At 42.0% G+C, this 17211-nt stretch overlaps 1 protein-coding gene across 1 annotated transcript in view; it reads left to right on the top strand.

Moving 5' to 3' along the window:
• Nucleotides 1–17211, top strand: part of BTD (biotinidase) — a 46158-nt gene extending 28947 nt beyond the window's left edge. The window contains 2 exon segments of the mRNA XM_066351843.1: nt 16260–16392; nt 16395–17211. Coding sequence (XP_066207940.1) covers nt 16260–16392; nt 16395–16573 — 312 coding nt within the window. The 3' untranslated portion in view covers nt 16574–17211.

The raw sequence follows: 17211 nt of genomic DNA, 5'->3' as shown, positions 1-17211 counted from the left end.
TTCTGTGTTATTTGTGCCTGACCTTTTTTTTTTTCTTTTTTTTTTTAGAGAGAGAGGCAAGGAGGAAGACAGGAACATCAAGCTGCTCCTGTATGTGCCCTGACTGGGGATCCAATCATTTTAAGTGGAAAATGCATAATTTTTAAAGAGGATGGATAATTAGCTGCCTGTAGTTTGTCTCTTCAATGTTGTGGCTATTTTGTTATGTTCTCCTTTTTAAACTAGGTGTTTAAAACCAGTATGCTCGCCTGACCGGGCGGTGGTGCAGTGGATAGAGTGTCGGACTGGGATGTGGAGGACCCAAGTTTGAGACCCCGAGGTCGCCAGCTTGAGTGCAGGCTCATCTGGTTTGAGCAAAGCTCACCAGCTTGGACCCAAGGTCGCTGGCTTGAGCAACGGGTTACTCGGTCTGCTGTAACCCCTCGGTCAAGGCACATATGAGAAAGCAATCAATGAACAACTAAGGTGTCACAACAAAATGATGATTGATGCTTCTCATCTCTCTCCATTCCTGTCTGTCTGTCCCTATCTATCCCTCTCTCTGACTCTCTCTCTGTCTCTGTAAAAAACAAAACAAAAACCAGTATGCTGCCTGACCTGCGGTGGCACAGTGGATAAAGCGTCAACCTGGAAACACTGAGGTTGCTGGTTCAAAACCCTGGGCTTGCCTAGTCAAGGCACATATAGGAGTTGATGCTTCCTGCTCCTCCCCCCTTCTCTCTCTCTCTTTCTCTCTCTCTCTCTCTCCCCCTCCCTATAATGAATAAATAAAATCTTAAAAAAAAACCACCAGTATGCTCATACACATAATTATATAGAGGGGGAAAAAAATTCTTCCTCCTCTCCCCTGCAGTGTCCAGACCTGTTTCTGGCTTTCAGACAGAATAATAAAGAGCATAGACCCTCGAGACGAACTGTTTACTCTTTCCTACATAGACCCTGGACAATTTGTCAAAACCTTGTTAGGCTCCAGCTTTCTCATTCGGAGAATGCGTATTGAATAGTCCATGTGGGAAAGAAACCAAGTCCCTGCTGACGCACTGCTCGCCCACAAAGGCCTAGAGTGACTCATGTCTTCCGGGAACAAGCAGGAACAACTCAGATTCCTCAGGAAGCCCTGGGAAATCCCCCTGGAGTGGGAGTGGGACCTCTCCCACCAGATGACAGGGCTGGCCTGCCTCCCTGGGGCAGACCCCACCAGCAGGAGTGAGCTGGCCGGCAGCATGTGGTTCCCGGATGTGGCTGGCTGCCACTCACTGAGCGTCCCTGCCCTAAACCTCAGGGAACAGAAATTATCTTAAAAATGCATATTGTTGCTTTATGCCAAGATGATTCAAATCGGGCTGAAAAAGAGGCCAGTCCCAAATGCAGACTAGGTGGAACCGCTTCACCCAGCAAACACGAAACACCTGCTGGGCGCACCCTCCGCCCTTCGGAGCGGAAAGCCTAGAACTATTCCTGAGTTCCTCCCTCCTGACGATTAGAACTAATTGCTCATGAAGCCGAAATGCAGAGGGACTAAGTAATGGTGGTAAAACAAAATAATTTTTATGATCAGAAGAAGTAGCCGCCAGATGGTAAAACAAAGTAGAAGACAGGAAAATGAGTGAAATAAATAATTTTGGGGGGAGAAAAATGCGCCTATGATTAATGGCTATGATAAGCTGTTGTCAACTGCGATCCTGAAATTCAGGAAGCAAATGGCAATCTTGACCACAGCACAGAGGCAGGAAATCCCATGTATTTTTGGTGCAGTCAGTCTTGGGGGAAGCGGCCTGGCCCGTGCGGTTTCTCCTGTCGGTGTGGGCGGGCTGGGCTGTGGCTTTCCTCACAGAGGAAGTGGGAGACAAATGAGCTGTGTTCACACAGGGCTGGGCCAGGCCTGTTCCTGGAGCCGCAGCCCGGGCCCGGCTGGCAGATTGGGCAGACTGGCCAGTCCGAGCGCCCACCCAGCACCCGAGGGGAGAGCCCACCCACGGCCGCTGCTGAGGGATACCCACCTGGGCCACCCCTAACCCACAGGTGGTCCCTTGAGGCCTTCGCACGTTGGGCTGGGAGCGAGCACCGGACCCCAGAGCGGCCGTGGTCACTCAGCTGCTTGGGTTTGCCATGAAATTCAGAAATGCTCAGACACCCACAAAACAAGCAAACGTTTTTCCTCAACAGAGTGGATTTATGTATTGCAAAACATTTTTTTTAAGTTTTAATAGTGTGAAATGTACAAAAAGGCCCAGATTGAAAACACATGTGGATGTGACGCGCAGTGTCTGTGAGCAGGGCTGCGCGCATAGGTCCTCACTGCCGGGTCTCCTTCCTCGTGCCAGCTGCCGGCTCCCACCTAACAATGACCTCAGAACTTAGTGGCTTGCAACAGTCATGAACGTGATGAACTCACAGTGTCTGTGGGTCAGGAGCCCGGTGGTTCCGGCCCAGGGGCTCCGAGAAAGCTGCAGTCAGCTGAAGGCTCCACGGCAGCTGGGGGATATTTTGGTGATTGTGTTCCCCACAAAGAAACCTTGAAGTCTTAACCCCAGGACCTCAGAATGTGACCATATTTGGACATAGGGTCTTTGCTGAGAGACCTTGAGCACCGTCCTTACCTCCTGGCCCCATCCCAACTCATTTGTTTAATAGGTTTCCATTTTCATAATTAGTGTTGTGATTAGCTGTTGCTAAGTAAAGGAGCTACTCTGAAACTTAATGACTTGAAATAACCATTTTAGTTTGCTTCCGAGTTTGTGGGTCAGGAACTGGGGAAGAGCACAGCTGGGCAGCTTGACTCCTTCCAGCTGGAGTGGTCCCGGGGCGGGACCCACCGCAGAGATGGTTTCCTCATACCCCACACTGGCGGGGAGGCTGGCAGGCTCCACGGGACCTCTTCCCGTGGTCCTCGGGCATGATGGTCTCAGGATAGTCAGACTGAAACCGGACATCTCAGCATTCCCAGGAAGAACGTGAGAGGAGACAGGAAGGGGAAGCTGCCAGTTTTGAATGGCTAGGGTCAGAAAGGGGCATGGAGGCTCTTCAGCCAGATACCATTGGTCAAGTCGCTGCAAAGCCCGCCTACAGTCAAGGGGAAGAAACACAGACCCCACCCATTGTTGGGAGGAGTAGAGAAGAATCTGTGAGCTAGTTTTCATTCTAGCTCAAAGTAGGCTGCTATATTGATACTGATTTTTATTTATTGTCTGCTTCCTATTGCCAGGCATAGTGATGCATTTAATCTTTCCAATAACTTTATAAGTGATCTTTACTATCCCCATTTTACAGATGAGGAAGCTGACACACAGAGAAGCTAAGCAGCTGGCCCAAGGCCACTCAGCTCTATGTGAGCCAGGTTTTGAACCCAGGCCTTGTACACACCGATAGCTTTTTGAGCATTTACTCTGTGTCACGCCCTGTCCTTTAAATAATTTGAGGGCATCAACTCATCTAATCTTCACTGAGTTCACGGAATGCTTCCATCCGCATCTGACAGTGTTGATGAGAGCTCAGAGAGGCTGTGTAACTTGCCAGAAGTCACCCAGTTGGGCCAGTCTGCCTCTGAATTCCATGAATTTGACCTTCCATTAATCATACAGGGTTCTATGTATTTGTCCCCATGTTCGGTTCGCCCTCAGGTGGTGAACTGCACTCAGGCTGAGACTGAGCAAGTTTCTTGGCACCTAGTATATCCTCAGCAAGTGCTTGAATTGAGGCATAAGGCTGAGGGCATCGTCAACACGAGGACGCCATTAAACACACCGTGTATTTATTATTTTGTATGTATATACAATATACTGACATGGAAAAAAATTTATAATACATAAGGTGACCAACTTTTTTTCAATGAAAAGGAGGACAAAAAGAAATAGAAGAAAACATCGTAAATAAAAAACATTTTATTCATTGCAACAATACACTCTAATGTGATGAATGCATAATAAAAACATTTGTAATATTTTATATTGTAATTATGCTTAAATGCCTATTACTTTTTTTTTAATATTTTATTTATTGATTTTTTTAGAGAGAGAGAGGAGTGAGAGAGAGAGACAGAGAGAGAAAGAAGGGGGAGGAGCAGGAAGCATCAACTCCCATATGTGCCTTGACCAGGCAAGCCCAAGGTTTCGAACCGGCGACCTCAGTGTTCCAGGTCGACGCTTTATCCCACTGCGCCACCACAGGTCAGGCCAGTGCCTATTACTTTTTAATAATAATTTGTAAGAAAAAAGTACTTATTTAGTAAAATTAAATATCAAACAAAACCACTAATTTGGAGTGATATTCAGGTGTATTTATCATTTTCTAATTAAAAAACGACTGTTTTATGCAACTATTTAATCAAAATGCGTTATTAATAGATATGGTTTGAGGTTAGATTTCCACTTTAAAATTATATGTATTTGGAAATTATTAAATAGATAATGAATTAATAAAACATGAATTGTGCTTGTCTATGATTGAATATTCACTGAGAAAGAAATAATAGTGAGTTTACAATGTCGTATGTGCCGTGTTGTGTTTCAGTAAGAAGTACACAAAGCCATTTGTGCTCTCGGTATATCACGCGCTCTCTCAAGGTCTGCCATGTGGAGCGCATGTGTCTCATAATCACATCTCGCTGCACTGTACTGATCCTTGACGAATCATGTCAAATACAAATACGTCGCATCACACACAATGGATCGACTCTGCATTGATTGAATACGGACATTTACAGATTAGTCTTCCAATATCAAAAAAGAGGACATGTAGGAGGACACTTTTTGAGGGAGGATGGAACTTACAAAAAAAGGACTGTCCTCCCTAAAGGAGGACTATTGGTCACCTTATAATACAGCCAGTAAAAAAAGCAAGTTACAAACACGACATATAATATAACCCCATTTAGAAAATATGGCTCATATTCATAGTTACAGAGTTAGAAAAATAAAATCACTTTTAGTGTTTCTTAATGATCTTTGTGGCAAGATGATGGGTGGTTTTATCTTTTTTGCTTATCTTTCTAGATTTTTTACTATAATGTATTACTGTGGCACCTTAGTTGTTAATTGATTGCCTTCTCATATGTGCGTTGACTAGGGGGGGGGGGCTACAGCAGAGCGAGTGACTGCTTGCTCAATATAATGTACAGTATTACTGTGTAATAAGAAAAAGTCACTGAAGATAACAAAAATAAAAAACAACAAATAAAGAAAAAGTCACTGCATATATTTAATGTGAAATTGACATGTGCTTTCTTTACTTGATAGTAACTCTTACCAAATTCATTTCTATAAGCTAAACATTGCTGCTTTAAAAAAAAACTGAATTTTTCCTCAGGCCTCCCTTGAAATGCAGCATCTACCCTGATAATTCTGTAATACAGTGTGTCCGTAAAGTCATGGTGCACTTTTGACCGGTCACAGGAAAGCAACAAAGACGATAGAAATGTGAAATCTGCACCAAATAAAAGGAAAACCCTCCCAGTTTCTGTAGGATGATGTGGCAGCATGTGCGCATGCGCAGATGACGCCGTAACACCGTGTATACGGTGGAGCAGCCCACGGCCATGCCAGTAGAGATGTGGACGGTACAGAGGAAAGTTCAGTGTGTTCTGTGGCTCGCTAAATTCAAATCTGTGACCAAAGTGCAACGTGAATATCGGCGTTTATAACGAAGCTCCACCACATGGGAATAACATTACTCGGTGGGATAAGCAGTTGAAGGAAACCGGCAGTTTGGTGGAGAAACCCCGTTCTGGTAGGCCATCAGTCAGTGATGAGTCTGTAGAGGCTATACGGGATAGCTACCTAAGGAGCCCTAAAAAATCTGTGCATGAACCCACATCGAACTGCACTGAATAGGTATGAAACTGGGAGAGTTTTCCTTTTATTTGGTGCAGATTTCACATTTCTATCGTCTTTTGTTGCTTTTCTGTGACCAGTCAAAAGTGCACCATGACTTTATGGACACACTATATGTTTCCATCTTCTTTGCTATTTCCTTGTTCTCCGCAGCCATCTAAATTTGGAGGCAATCTAAACTGGTAATTGTTTAGCATTTGTGAGGAGGAAACGCAGAAGAGGTGGCACAGACAGGAAAGGCTGTTGAATGGCTATGTGGGAAGAATTGTTGAAAATTTTAGATCCAATTAACATTTGCCATTTTGAAACATTTCTTTCTGATTAAAAAATCAATGCCTATAAAAGTGTTTTCTATAACAAATCCTGAGTTTTTAGAAAACTGTTTTAGCCTTCATGCTTTTAAGAACCCCACAGTTACAAAACATCTGCTCTCATCTAGAGGACCAGCACCCCACAGAGCATGAACATTCAAGACATTTATGGATTGCCTTAATCTTGCCCTAGTTCCTTTAGTTCTACCTTCTCCTTTCCCCGACTTAGGTTTGTGAGACAGGTCGTATGTGAATTGAATGCCACAGACCAGTAAGACTCTGGGTCTGTTCTATTAACGAAGGGCAGAACAAGTCACAGGTTTCAGGGGCAGCTTGGTTGCTTCTCGTGGCCGTGAGCACAAGCTGCTGGTTGAACAGATTAGTTTTGAATGTGAAGGCTCGTATTATTTGAAACCAATGCCAGACATCAGGACATTTTATTTATAAATAACAATATTTCAGTAACTCTTAAAGATAAGGACTACTTTTTAAAAGCATAACCACATTGTCATTATCACACTTAGAAGAAAAGGACAGTACTTCCTTAATATGGCGAATGACTCAGTATTCAGGTTCCCAATAGTCTCAAATCTCATAATTGTTTTTTCACATTTTATAGAGCTATACTTTAAATACCATAAACTTCACTGCTTTTTAGTGTACAAATAAATGGTTGCTAGTATATTCACAGTCATGCAACCACCCTCACTTTCTACTTTTAGAACATGTCATCATCCCCAAAAGAAACTCATAACCACAAGCAGTCACATCCACTCCCCCACCCACCATCTTCTAATAACCACTAATATACTTCCTACCTCTATGGATTTACCTGTTCTGAACATATTAGATAAATGGAAGCATGCAGGAGGCAGGTTTTGTGGGTTTTTTTTGTATTTTTCCAAAGTGAGAAGTGGGGGGAGGCAGACAGACAGACTCACGCATGCGCCCAACTGGGATCCACCGGGCATGACCACCACAGGGTGATGCTTGGCCCATCTGGGGCGTTGCTCCGCTGCAATCAGAGCCATTCTAGCACCTGAGGCAGAGGCCATGGAGCCATCCTCAGCGCCCGGGCCAACTTTGCTCCCATGGAACCTTGGCAGCAGGAGGGGAAGAGAGAGAGAGAGGAAGGAAAGGGGGAGGGGTGGAGAAGCAGATGGGTGCTTCTCCTGTGTGCCCTGGTTGGGAATTGAACCTGGGACTTCCACATGCCAGGCGACACTCTACCGCTGAGCCAACTGGCCAGGGCCAGGAGGCAGCATTTTGTTCCTGCCTTCTTTCATTTAGCATCATGTTTTCAAAGTTCATCCACGAGTAGCATGTACTTCATTCCTTTTTACAGCCGAATAATATTTCATTGTGTGGATATACCATAATTTGTCTATGCATTCACCAGTTGATGGAGAGTAGGTTGCTGCTATTCATTGGCTATTATGAATAATGCTTCTGTGGACATTCATGCAAAGTTTCTCTGTGTACATATGTTCTCAATCCCATGGGCATATATATAAGGAGTGTAATTGCTGGGTCATATGGTAAATCTAGGTTTAATTATTTGAGAAACTGCCAAGTGTTTTCCAAAGAAGCTGCTTCATTTTACATCTGTCAGCAGTGTATGAGGGTTTAAATTTCTCCACATCCTTGCCAATACTTACTATTTGTTGATTTTCTTTTTTTGATTATAGCCATTTGGTGGCTGTAAAATGGCTTTTCATCATGGTTTTGATTTTCATTTCTCTGATGGCTAATGATGTTGAACATCTTTTCAAGTGCTTACTAGCCATCTGTATAGCTTCTTAAAGAAATCGTTAAAATCCTGTGCCAATTTAAAAAACTGAATGACTTATCTTTTCATTATGGAGTTGTAGGAGTTCTTTTGCATACTCTGGATATTAGACTCTTATTAGATATATGACTTACAAATATTTTCTCCATTCTGTTGTTTGTTTTTTCAGTTTCTTGAGAATGTCTTTTGGTACGCACAAGTTTTTAATTTTGATGAAGTCTAACTTATCTGTTCTTCTTCGGTTGCTTGTTCTTTAGGCTCCATACCTAAGAAACCATACCTAAGCCAAGGTCACATGTTTACAGCTATGCTTTCTTCTGTTTTATAGTTTTAGCTCTCATATTTAGGTCTGTGATCCATTTAATTTTTTTGTATTTGTTGTGAGATAGGGGTCCAAACTCATTCTTTTGCAGGTGGACTTGTAGCTGACCCAGCATTATTTGTTAAGACTCTTCTTTCCCCAATGTATATATTATCTTGGTATCTTTCTGAAATCTATTGACCAAATATGTATGGGTTTATTTCTAGACTCTTAATTCTATTCCATTGATCTATGTGTCTATCCTTAAGGGAATACCACACTGTCCTGACTGCTGTAGCTTTGTAGTAAGTTTTGAAATTGGGAAGCATGGGTGGGCCTTCTTTGTTCTTTTTTATTGTTTGCGCTATTCTGGGTCCTTGACAGGTTGACAGGGATTTCAGGGTAAGCTTGTCAATTTCTGCTAAAAAGGTAGTGAAATTTGAAAGTGATTGTATTTAATTTATAGATCAATTTGGGGAATATTGCCATTTAAACAATATTAAGTCTTCCAATTCATAAATACAGGATGTCTCTCCATTTATTTAGGTATCCTAATGTCTTTCAATGTTTTGTAGTTTTCATGTACAAGTTTTATACATTTTATACATCTTTTGTTAAATTTATTCCCAAGATTTTTTGAGGGGGTGCTATTTCAAATGGAATTTTTAAAAATTTCATTTTTTAATTGTTTGCTGCAAGTATATAAAGATACAATTGGTTTTATATATTATCTTGTATCCAGGAACCTTGATGAACTTATCAGCACTACTTTTTAGGTGGATCCTTTAGAATTTTCAATATGTAAAATCATGACATTTACAAACAGTTTAACTTCTTCCTTTTCAATATAGTTATCTTTTATTTCTTCATTCTAATTTTTCTGGCTAGAACCTCCAGTACAATGTTGAGTAGATGTGTTAAGAGTAGACAGCCCTTGGTGGGAATGAGGACTTGTGCAGCCACTGTGGAAAACAGTATGGTACTTCCTCAAAAAATTAAAAATGAAACTGCCTTTTGACCCAGCTATTATACTTTTAGGAATATCTCCTAAGAATCCTGAAACACTGATTCAAAAGAAGATATGTGTTCCCATGTTTATTGCAGCATTGTTTGCAATAGCCAAGATCTGGAAACCATCCAAGTGTTTATCAGTGGATGAGTGGATAAAAAGCTGTGATACATATACACAATGGAATACTACGCAGCTGTAAAAAAGAAGAAAAGCTTACCTTTTGCAATGTCATGGATAAATCTTGGAATTATTATGCTCAGTGAAATAAGCCAGGCAGAGAAATATCATATGATCTCATCATATGAGGAATCTAATGAACACAAGAAACTGAGGAGCAGGATAGAGGCAGAGGCAGGATCATAGAGACCAGAGGGACAGCTGTCAGAGGGAAGGCAGATGAGGGGAAGGGATTAGAGAAGGTGAACAGATTAGTGAAATTATATAAATATAATATATACATAACACATAGATACAGAGAACAGGACAGCAAATCCTAGAGGAAAGGGGGGAAGGAGTCAGAGAGAAGAGGACAAAGGGGATGTAATGGGGGCATGTTGTTGGGAAGTGAGGGTGTTTTATTGAGCAGGACACTTGAATCTATGTTAACACAATAAATTTAAATTTTTAATTAAAATATATTGGAAAAAAAAAAGAAAAAAAAAAAAGAGTAGACAGCCTTGTCTTGGCTTTGACCTTAGGTAGAAAGCTTTTAGTCATTTATCACTAAGTATATTAGCTGTGGACTTTTCGTAGATGCTCTTTATCATATTGAGAAAGTTTTCCTCTATTTCTAGTGTTGAGTTGTTTTTATCATGAAAGGGTGTTGAAGTTTGTCAAATGCTTTTTCTCCATAAATAATCAAGTGTTTTCTTTTCTTTTGTGTTGACATAGTGTATTACATTGATTCAGTTTTGCATGTTGAAACCATCTTGTATTCTTGGGATAAATCCCACTTGGTTCTGGTATATAATATTTATTATGTGTTGATAGATTGATAGTATTTCTCAATGATTTCTGCATTTGAATTCATAAGGGATATTCATGGTGTATATCACTTTCTGGATGATGTACAAGATAATAAATAATAGTTCTCTGAGGCTTTGAAAGATCTCTAGTTTTGTTTTGTTTTCTGGTGGCCGCTAGGCCGCACCAGGAATGTTGGCTGTTGTCAAGGCTACTGTAAAGCTGGAAGAATGCAACTAGAAAAATTAAAATGTCACAAAGGCCATCGTTCTTGCCAAGGCCCTTGTTCTGCCATTCTTACTGACGTCACTTGGCAAAAGCTTTTTGACCATTTACAGTGTCTCAGGTCCTCTTCCCATTGGTCACCTAACAACAGGCCAACAGATGGCCTTTCTTGCCATGCCCCTAACACACTTATTGGAACCCATATGTGAGGAGAGACAGAGGTCTTCTCCAAAAGCCCCTTTACCTTAATTCTCTTCATTCACATTCTCTTAGATTTTGGCTTTTCTTACCACGAATATTAGAACCACAAGTAACTTTTTTCCCCATGTTTGCTGGTTCCTGCCATCTCTGTGGCAGACATGAGGGCTCAAACCAGGTTTCACAGGAAGTGGGACATCAAGTGTAAAAAATGCAAAATTTTGTTTCTACAAGGTCTGAGGCAGTATTACTCCACAGTACCTGCTGTCATGGCGGGTACCAGAAATGAACTTCTTTGGGCAGGTAGCCAACTATTAAATTAGCATAAAGACAAAGTTTAAAACAATTTTTTTAAAAGATTTTATTTATTCATTTTAGGGAGGAGAGAGAGAGAGAAAGAGAAGTGGGTTAGGAGCAGGAAGCATCAACTACCATGTGTGCCTTGACCAGGCAAGCCCGTGGTTTTGAACCAGGAACCTCAGCGTTCTAGGTCGACGCTTTAAGAACCAAGTTTTAGAGCAGGGGTCCCCAAACTACGGCCCGGGGGCTGCATGTGGCCCCCTGAGGCCATTTATCCGACCCCACCGCACTCCCAGAAAGGGTACCTCTTTCATTGATGGTCAGTACGGCGCAAAGCACCGCGTCGCTCACATACAGTACTACTTCCAGTGACGCGGGATGCACGCCTCGCGGCTCTGGAAGCACATCATATGATGCACATCCTGTCTGCGGCTGTGGCGCCCCACATCACCGGAAGCAGTGTGAAATAACAGCAGAAGTAGGAAGAAAGACAAAGCACTATAACCATTACTACACAGTACAATGGCCCTCATACTCCCCCAAATGTACAACAACATAATGGCCCCTATAACCTCCCTTTGCCCAAAGGTCTCCCCCCACATTACTACACACCATGTTTCCCCTATTATAAGACCCTGTCTTGTATTAATTTTACCTCCAAAAGACGGGGGCTGTCTTATTTTTAGTTCCCATTGAAATACTGGTCAGTTTGTTGATTTAAATTTACTTGTTCTTTATTTTAAATATTGTATTCCCGTTTTTTTTACTTTAAAATAAGATATGTGCAGTGTGCATAGGGATTTGTGCATAGTTTTTTTTATAGTCCGGCCCTCCAATGGTCTGAGGGACAGTGAACTGGCCCCCTGTGTAAAAAGTTTGGGGACCCCTGTTTTAGAGCTTATTGCTAACCTGTCCAACCCCAAGCACTGTGCTCTTTCCAATTTTAGCTGAAGGTAAAGCAAATTACACGCCATGCACTAGGGATGGCTGAGCCAGCAGGCATCTGGAAACACTGTCAATCAACCAGCTCCCCTCTCTTCAAATGACACTATGATCCTTGGGTTACGAGTCTATGGCATGCTTTTGGCTTAACCTCAGCAGAGCTCTCTTCTGTGTCTCATTTTAAACATTTTGTTGGTGCAATCCCCTAGTGCATAAATTGGCAAGGTTTCCTTTTACCCTCAACAGGTCCCCTCCCACATTCCCTGCTATATCAACATCTCAAACAGCTCCCCAGCCTTCCTCACAAACCTTTCCCTGCAGAGTGATCACAATCGGTATCTCTCACGTCAGTCTCCTTGACTAAAATAGAAGCTTCCGGAAGGCAGGGACTTTATTAGGTTCATCGTTGTATCCCTGCTGTAGCTTCAGTATTTAAAAATGTTCTTGCTGCAGAGTATGTCCTCAAGAAAAGTTTGCTGAAGGTCTAAATAGATCTTAAAAAGATAAATAATGTAATTTTTTTTCCCCTTAAAGTTTAGAGAACAGTGGAGAGGAAGAAATATTTTAAGATTAAATGACTGGCTTTTCAAATTAAGGAAATACCACTTCAGTCTGTATTTTAATTCCAATTAAGAGAGGAGACATTATCATAAGGCCAGAGGAGTGAAATAGGCACAAGGAAATAATAACACAGAAAGAATGAAGCAGGGGGCCCTGGCCGGTTGGCTCAGTGGTAGAGCGTCGGCCTGGTGTGCGGGGGACCTGGGTTCGATTCCCGGCCAGGGCACATGGGAGAAGCGCCCATTTGCTTCTCCACCCCCAGCCCCTCCTTCCTCTCTCTCTCTTCCCCTCCCACAGCCGAGGCTCCATTGGAGCAAAGATGGCCCGGGCGCTGGGGATGGCTCCTTGGCCTCTGCCCCAGGCGCTAGAGTGGCTCTGGTCGCGGCAGAGCGATGCCCCGGAGGGGCAGAGCATCGCCCCCTGGTGGGCAGAGCGTCACCCCTGGTGGGCGTGCCGGGTGGATCCCGGTCGGGCGCATGCGGGAGTCTGTCTGACTGTCTCTCCCCGTTTCCAGCTTCAGAAAGAAAAAAAAAAAAAAAAGAATGAAGCAAGGGATGGAGACTTGCACCAGTGCTGGAGAGGTGAGATGAGTAATGATCCAGGTGGAGAACTTTATACTCCAGCATCTTTTTGTATCAAACACAGTCACTAGCTAAGCCTGACTTTCTATCTTGCGATAGATGAGGCTGACTTGGCAGGGATAGTCACAATAAGACGAGAAGGGACATTCCTCTGATGTTAGGCAAAAGTTGGCTCCTCACCTTTAGAAAAAAGCAAATCCAACACCTAACCAATCAGTTCTACTGCCAAGAACAACTTTTCAATTCAAATACATTGTTGCTACCCAGTTTTACCATCTGAACCAGATACCCCAGAAGAGAAGGAGCAGGCAGAGAGCAAAGACCACCAAACACACACTTGGATAAACTGAAAACAATGCCACACTAGTTGGCTTATCATTTGAGGGCTAAGTGAATTGTGGAACCTGAAGTCAAACTCTCCTTTCCCAACAGGCAGAGCCAAGCTGCCCCATCCCACCGAGGGGGGGCTGAGCTGTGACTTGCTTTGCCCAGTGGAGTATTAGCACGAGATGCACGTGGAGGCAGGACTGGGTTTGCGTGGTCAGGCTTGCCTTCTTGTGCTTGTCATCACCATTGAGGACTTCTGGACAACTTTAGTTGGAGCAGATCCAAGCTCAATTTACAGCAAGCAGTCAAACCCAGCCAGAGCTTCTGTATGAAGAATCCCCCAATCACGCTTGTCAGCCAACCTGAAAAAGCATGAGGATGATTACATTGACGTCATCCACTTAGGCTCAGGAGGGCCAATTTTGTTACCTCTTCCTTTACTGCCGTATGCCCAGGGCCTAGCACAGTTCGTTACATAGCAGGTGTTCAGCAAACATCTGTTGTGGTCACTTTTATGTTTCTTCTAAAATTAGTGACCTAGGAAAATAAAACTGAAAGGAACTTTCATAACTTGGTAGTCAGGATGTGGTCCAACTGCAATACCACCAATTTCAACAAGGACCATATAACAAGCATGTTAGATGAAGGTCACGAGGCAGTTCAGAGTACTGACTGCCTGGATTTGAGTCTATGCTTCACAAATTACTGGCTAAGTTCACATCTCTGCCTCACTTAGCATTTGTTCAATGAGGCAATTGATAATAGTACCTACACCTCCTGGGACAATTGTACAGATTAAGAGATGTATTTCAAGTACTTACAACCTTGCCTGGTACATGCTACACAATGTATAGGCATTTTGCTATTACAGGGTAAGACAGTTTTGAGCAAGGTCGTTCAAGTCTTCTTCACCTGCTCCTCCAATCACCTATTTATAGCTACTTGTTCTCACTTTTGTTATCTCAACTCTGTACTATTTATAATTAGCCCTTTTGTAGGTTTCATGATCTTTTTATGTTCAGGAACAGCTAAGTGCTGATATGTATTTCATTCACCTCCTCTTCTCTCCCCTCCCCCATTTTAAGAAATACTGGTTTGTTCTTTTCCCCTCGGATTTCATTCGCCCTTCCCCACCTGCTCAAGTCATAGCTGTTCCTCAGCGTCCAGCCTAAATGCCACTCTTCCATGAAGACTGTTCTGATCTTTCTTCCCACAGGGATCTGGTTGTTCTCTGGACTTCCTTACAATTAATTCCTCTTTAGTTCATTTATTCTTTCAGGCACATGCCTTTCCATGATGAGACTTTAAGCTCCGGGAGGACAAGACCATAATTTCTGGCTTACTTCCTGCCCATTCCCACCCCCAAGTATACGCAGGCAGGCAAAAATACATGTTGAATAAATACATATGAAAAACCCATTTAGATAGGTTCATCTGAATTCCAAAGCTGCTTTATTGAAAAGGGTTTTGTTTATTTTGTGTGACAAGAGATAGAGAGAGGGACAGATAGGGACAGACAGACAGGAAGGGAGATGAGAAGCATCAATTCCTTATTGCGGCACCTCAGTTCACTGATTGCTTTCTCATATGTGCTCTGACCAGGGGCTACAGCAGACCGAGTGACCCTTTGCTTAAGGCATCAAACCAGATGAGCTCGTGCTCAAACTGGCAACCTCGGGGTCTCGAATCTGGGTCCTCCGTGTCCGTCTGACGCTCTATCCACTGCGCCACCGCCTGTTCAGGCAGTCAAGTTTTTAAAGAAGGATAAAAACTAGTTATAACACTAGCACATTTCCCCATGTATAAGATGCACCTTAATTTTGGGGCCCGAAACTTGAAAAACAAACAAAAAAAAAATTGTATTACATAAAGTTATTTTGTAATAAACTCAAATTTTATTCATCATAAAATTCATACAACTCCTCATCACTGTCAAAACTCCCATCCATTAGCTGGTCCTCACCTGTGTCTGATGATGAATCACTGTCTTCAACAATGAGTGCAAAAACAAGCGTGAAAAGCAAGTAAAAAACTTCACAACCACTGTATAAGACGCACCCAGTTTTTAGACCCCAAATTTTCCCGGGGCTGGGGGCTTGCGTCTTATACATGGGGAAATATGGTAATTAGACATTAAAAGATAAAAGTTGATATGTATGATATGTAAAAGAAAGACACTTGGGTTTATTGCATTAAAAAACTTTATTTCACTTAAAAGTTTTCCAATATAAGCCAAATTAAACCCCGAATTGACAGCTACACTTAAGAGATCTTCTGAACTAAATGGCACTGTTTGAGTTGAGTGTCTTGTTAAAGGAGGCCATTTGCTATTACCACCATTTCCTCCAAAAGTAGTTCTAGAGCAGAAGCTGGTATTATGAAAATACACATCAGATATTTCAGATGTCATCTTTCATGCAAAAGTTAAAAAAGCAAACAGGCTTTTCTGTTCTGTGTGAGGACAAACGCCACTAGGAGCAGAGCCTGAATGCTTTTGACATACAAGGTGTAACTATAAAGGAACTTACTGCGGTGCTGTGTTCATTCATTCAAGCAGCCCAAGTACTAACTCCAACAATTCTAATGCTGTTCAAATATATTTTGGGACAGTACTCTGGGTTTCCCCTCATCAGGTGCCGACCAAAAGAAGTGGTTGATCAAACTGGGATATAGACTATCACAAATATGTTCAGTAACAGCATCATTCACATAAAGTGATGCAAGATCTAAGCTCTGATATGTGTGAGGATAAATTCAAAACAGCTTGTTGCTTTATAGCTACACCTTGGATTTCATTACATGTGTAAAATCTTATCAGTGTGTCTATTGAGTCCTTCTGGAAATCAGCGCAGATGAGCAAACAGCCTATGAAAGAGAAGACATGGCCGAGGGCACGGGGTTCAGCCTTTCAGTGTTCTCAGTGTTCTCGTGGAGGACAGACCCGGGCCCAAGGGCAGCAGTTACCGGGAAGGAGGCTTCAGCTCCAGCTAAGGAAGACTTTGCTAACAGTTAGAGCTGCTCAACAACTGAATGGACTGCTTGGTGAGGTAGAGTCACTGGAAGTGTTCAAGGTGGAAAGATCACCCTTGTAGAAGGGACTCCTGCATTTGTTAAGAGGTTAGACTTGGATGAACCTCAGGTTTCTTTCAATTCTGAGATTCTAGAAAATTCCCTCAGGGAATTCAGAAGAGAATTCCTAAAAGGAAAGAGAAAGCACACATATGTATACTTTTAGAATCCTCTTGAGTTTTTTTTTTCTTTTTTTCAAAAGGTACAATAGAAAACGTAGTCTGCTGTCTTTAAAATGCATATTCATCTTCCTACCATAATAATTAGGAAGGGTCCTTTATGACTTTTTTATATTATAAAGAAAAGATGGAGGATTACATTTATAATTTCTGTAAATATTTTAGAAAAAATGCTTAAAATCTAGTAGTCAATGCCCTAGAAACTTTATAGATTTTAGGTAATATGCACAGATACAAATACATTATTCATTAAATACAACTCACATCTCTGTTTTATTATACTCTAAAATATACAGGAATCTTGATGTACTGAAAGAGTGCAAGTAGATACAGTATTCAAGCAGTCACTATTTCTATGTACATGCTCATTATTTCTTCAAAAAACCCACAAAATTATCAAATAGATCAAAATACTGTTCTGTGTTTTCACACTTTATATTCAGAAAAACCAGCTGATAATTTACAATGTCATAAAGTTTCCAGTTTTACAATACAAAAAGGATAAAATGAAAGTAGGCATCATTTTGTGAAAATTCATGGAACTTTACCCAGACCTATAAGACCCCCTACATATGTGAAATCATTTTCACTGGGAAAGTGACAGTTAAAGTAAAAACAGAACCAT

This window comes from Saccopteryx leptura, chromosome 10 (assembly GCF_036850995.1).
Source record: "Saccopteryx leptura isolate mSacLep1 chromosome 10, mSacLep1_pri_phased_curated, whole genome shotgun sequence".
Classification (NCBI taxonomy): domain Eukaryota; kingdom Metazoa; phylum Chordata; class Mammalia; order Chiroptera; family Emballonuridae; genus Saccopteryx; species Saccopteryx leptura.
This window is presented reverse-complemented; position numbering and strand designations above follow the sequence as displayed.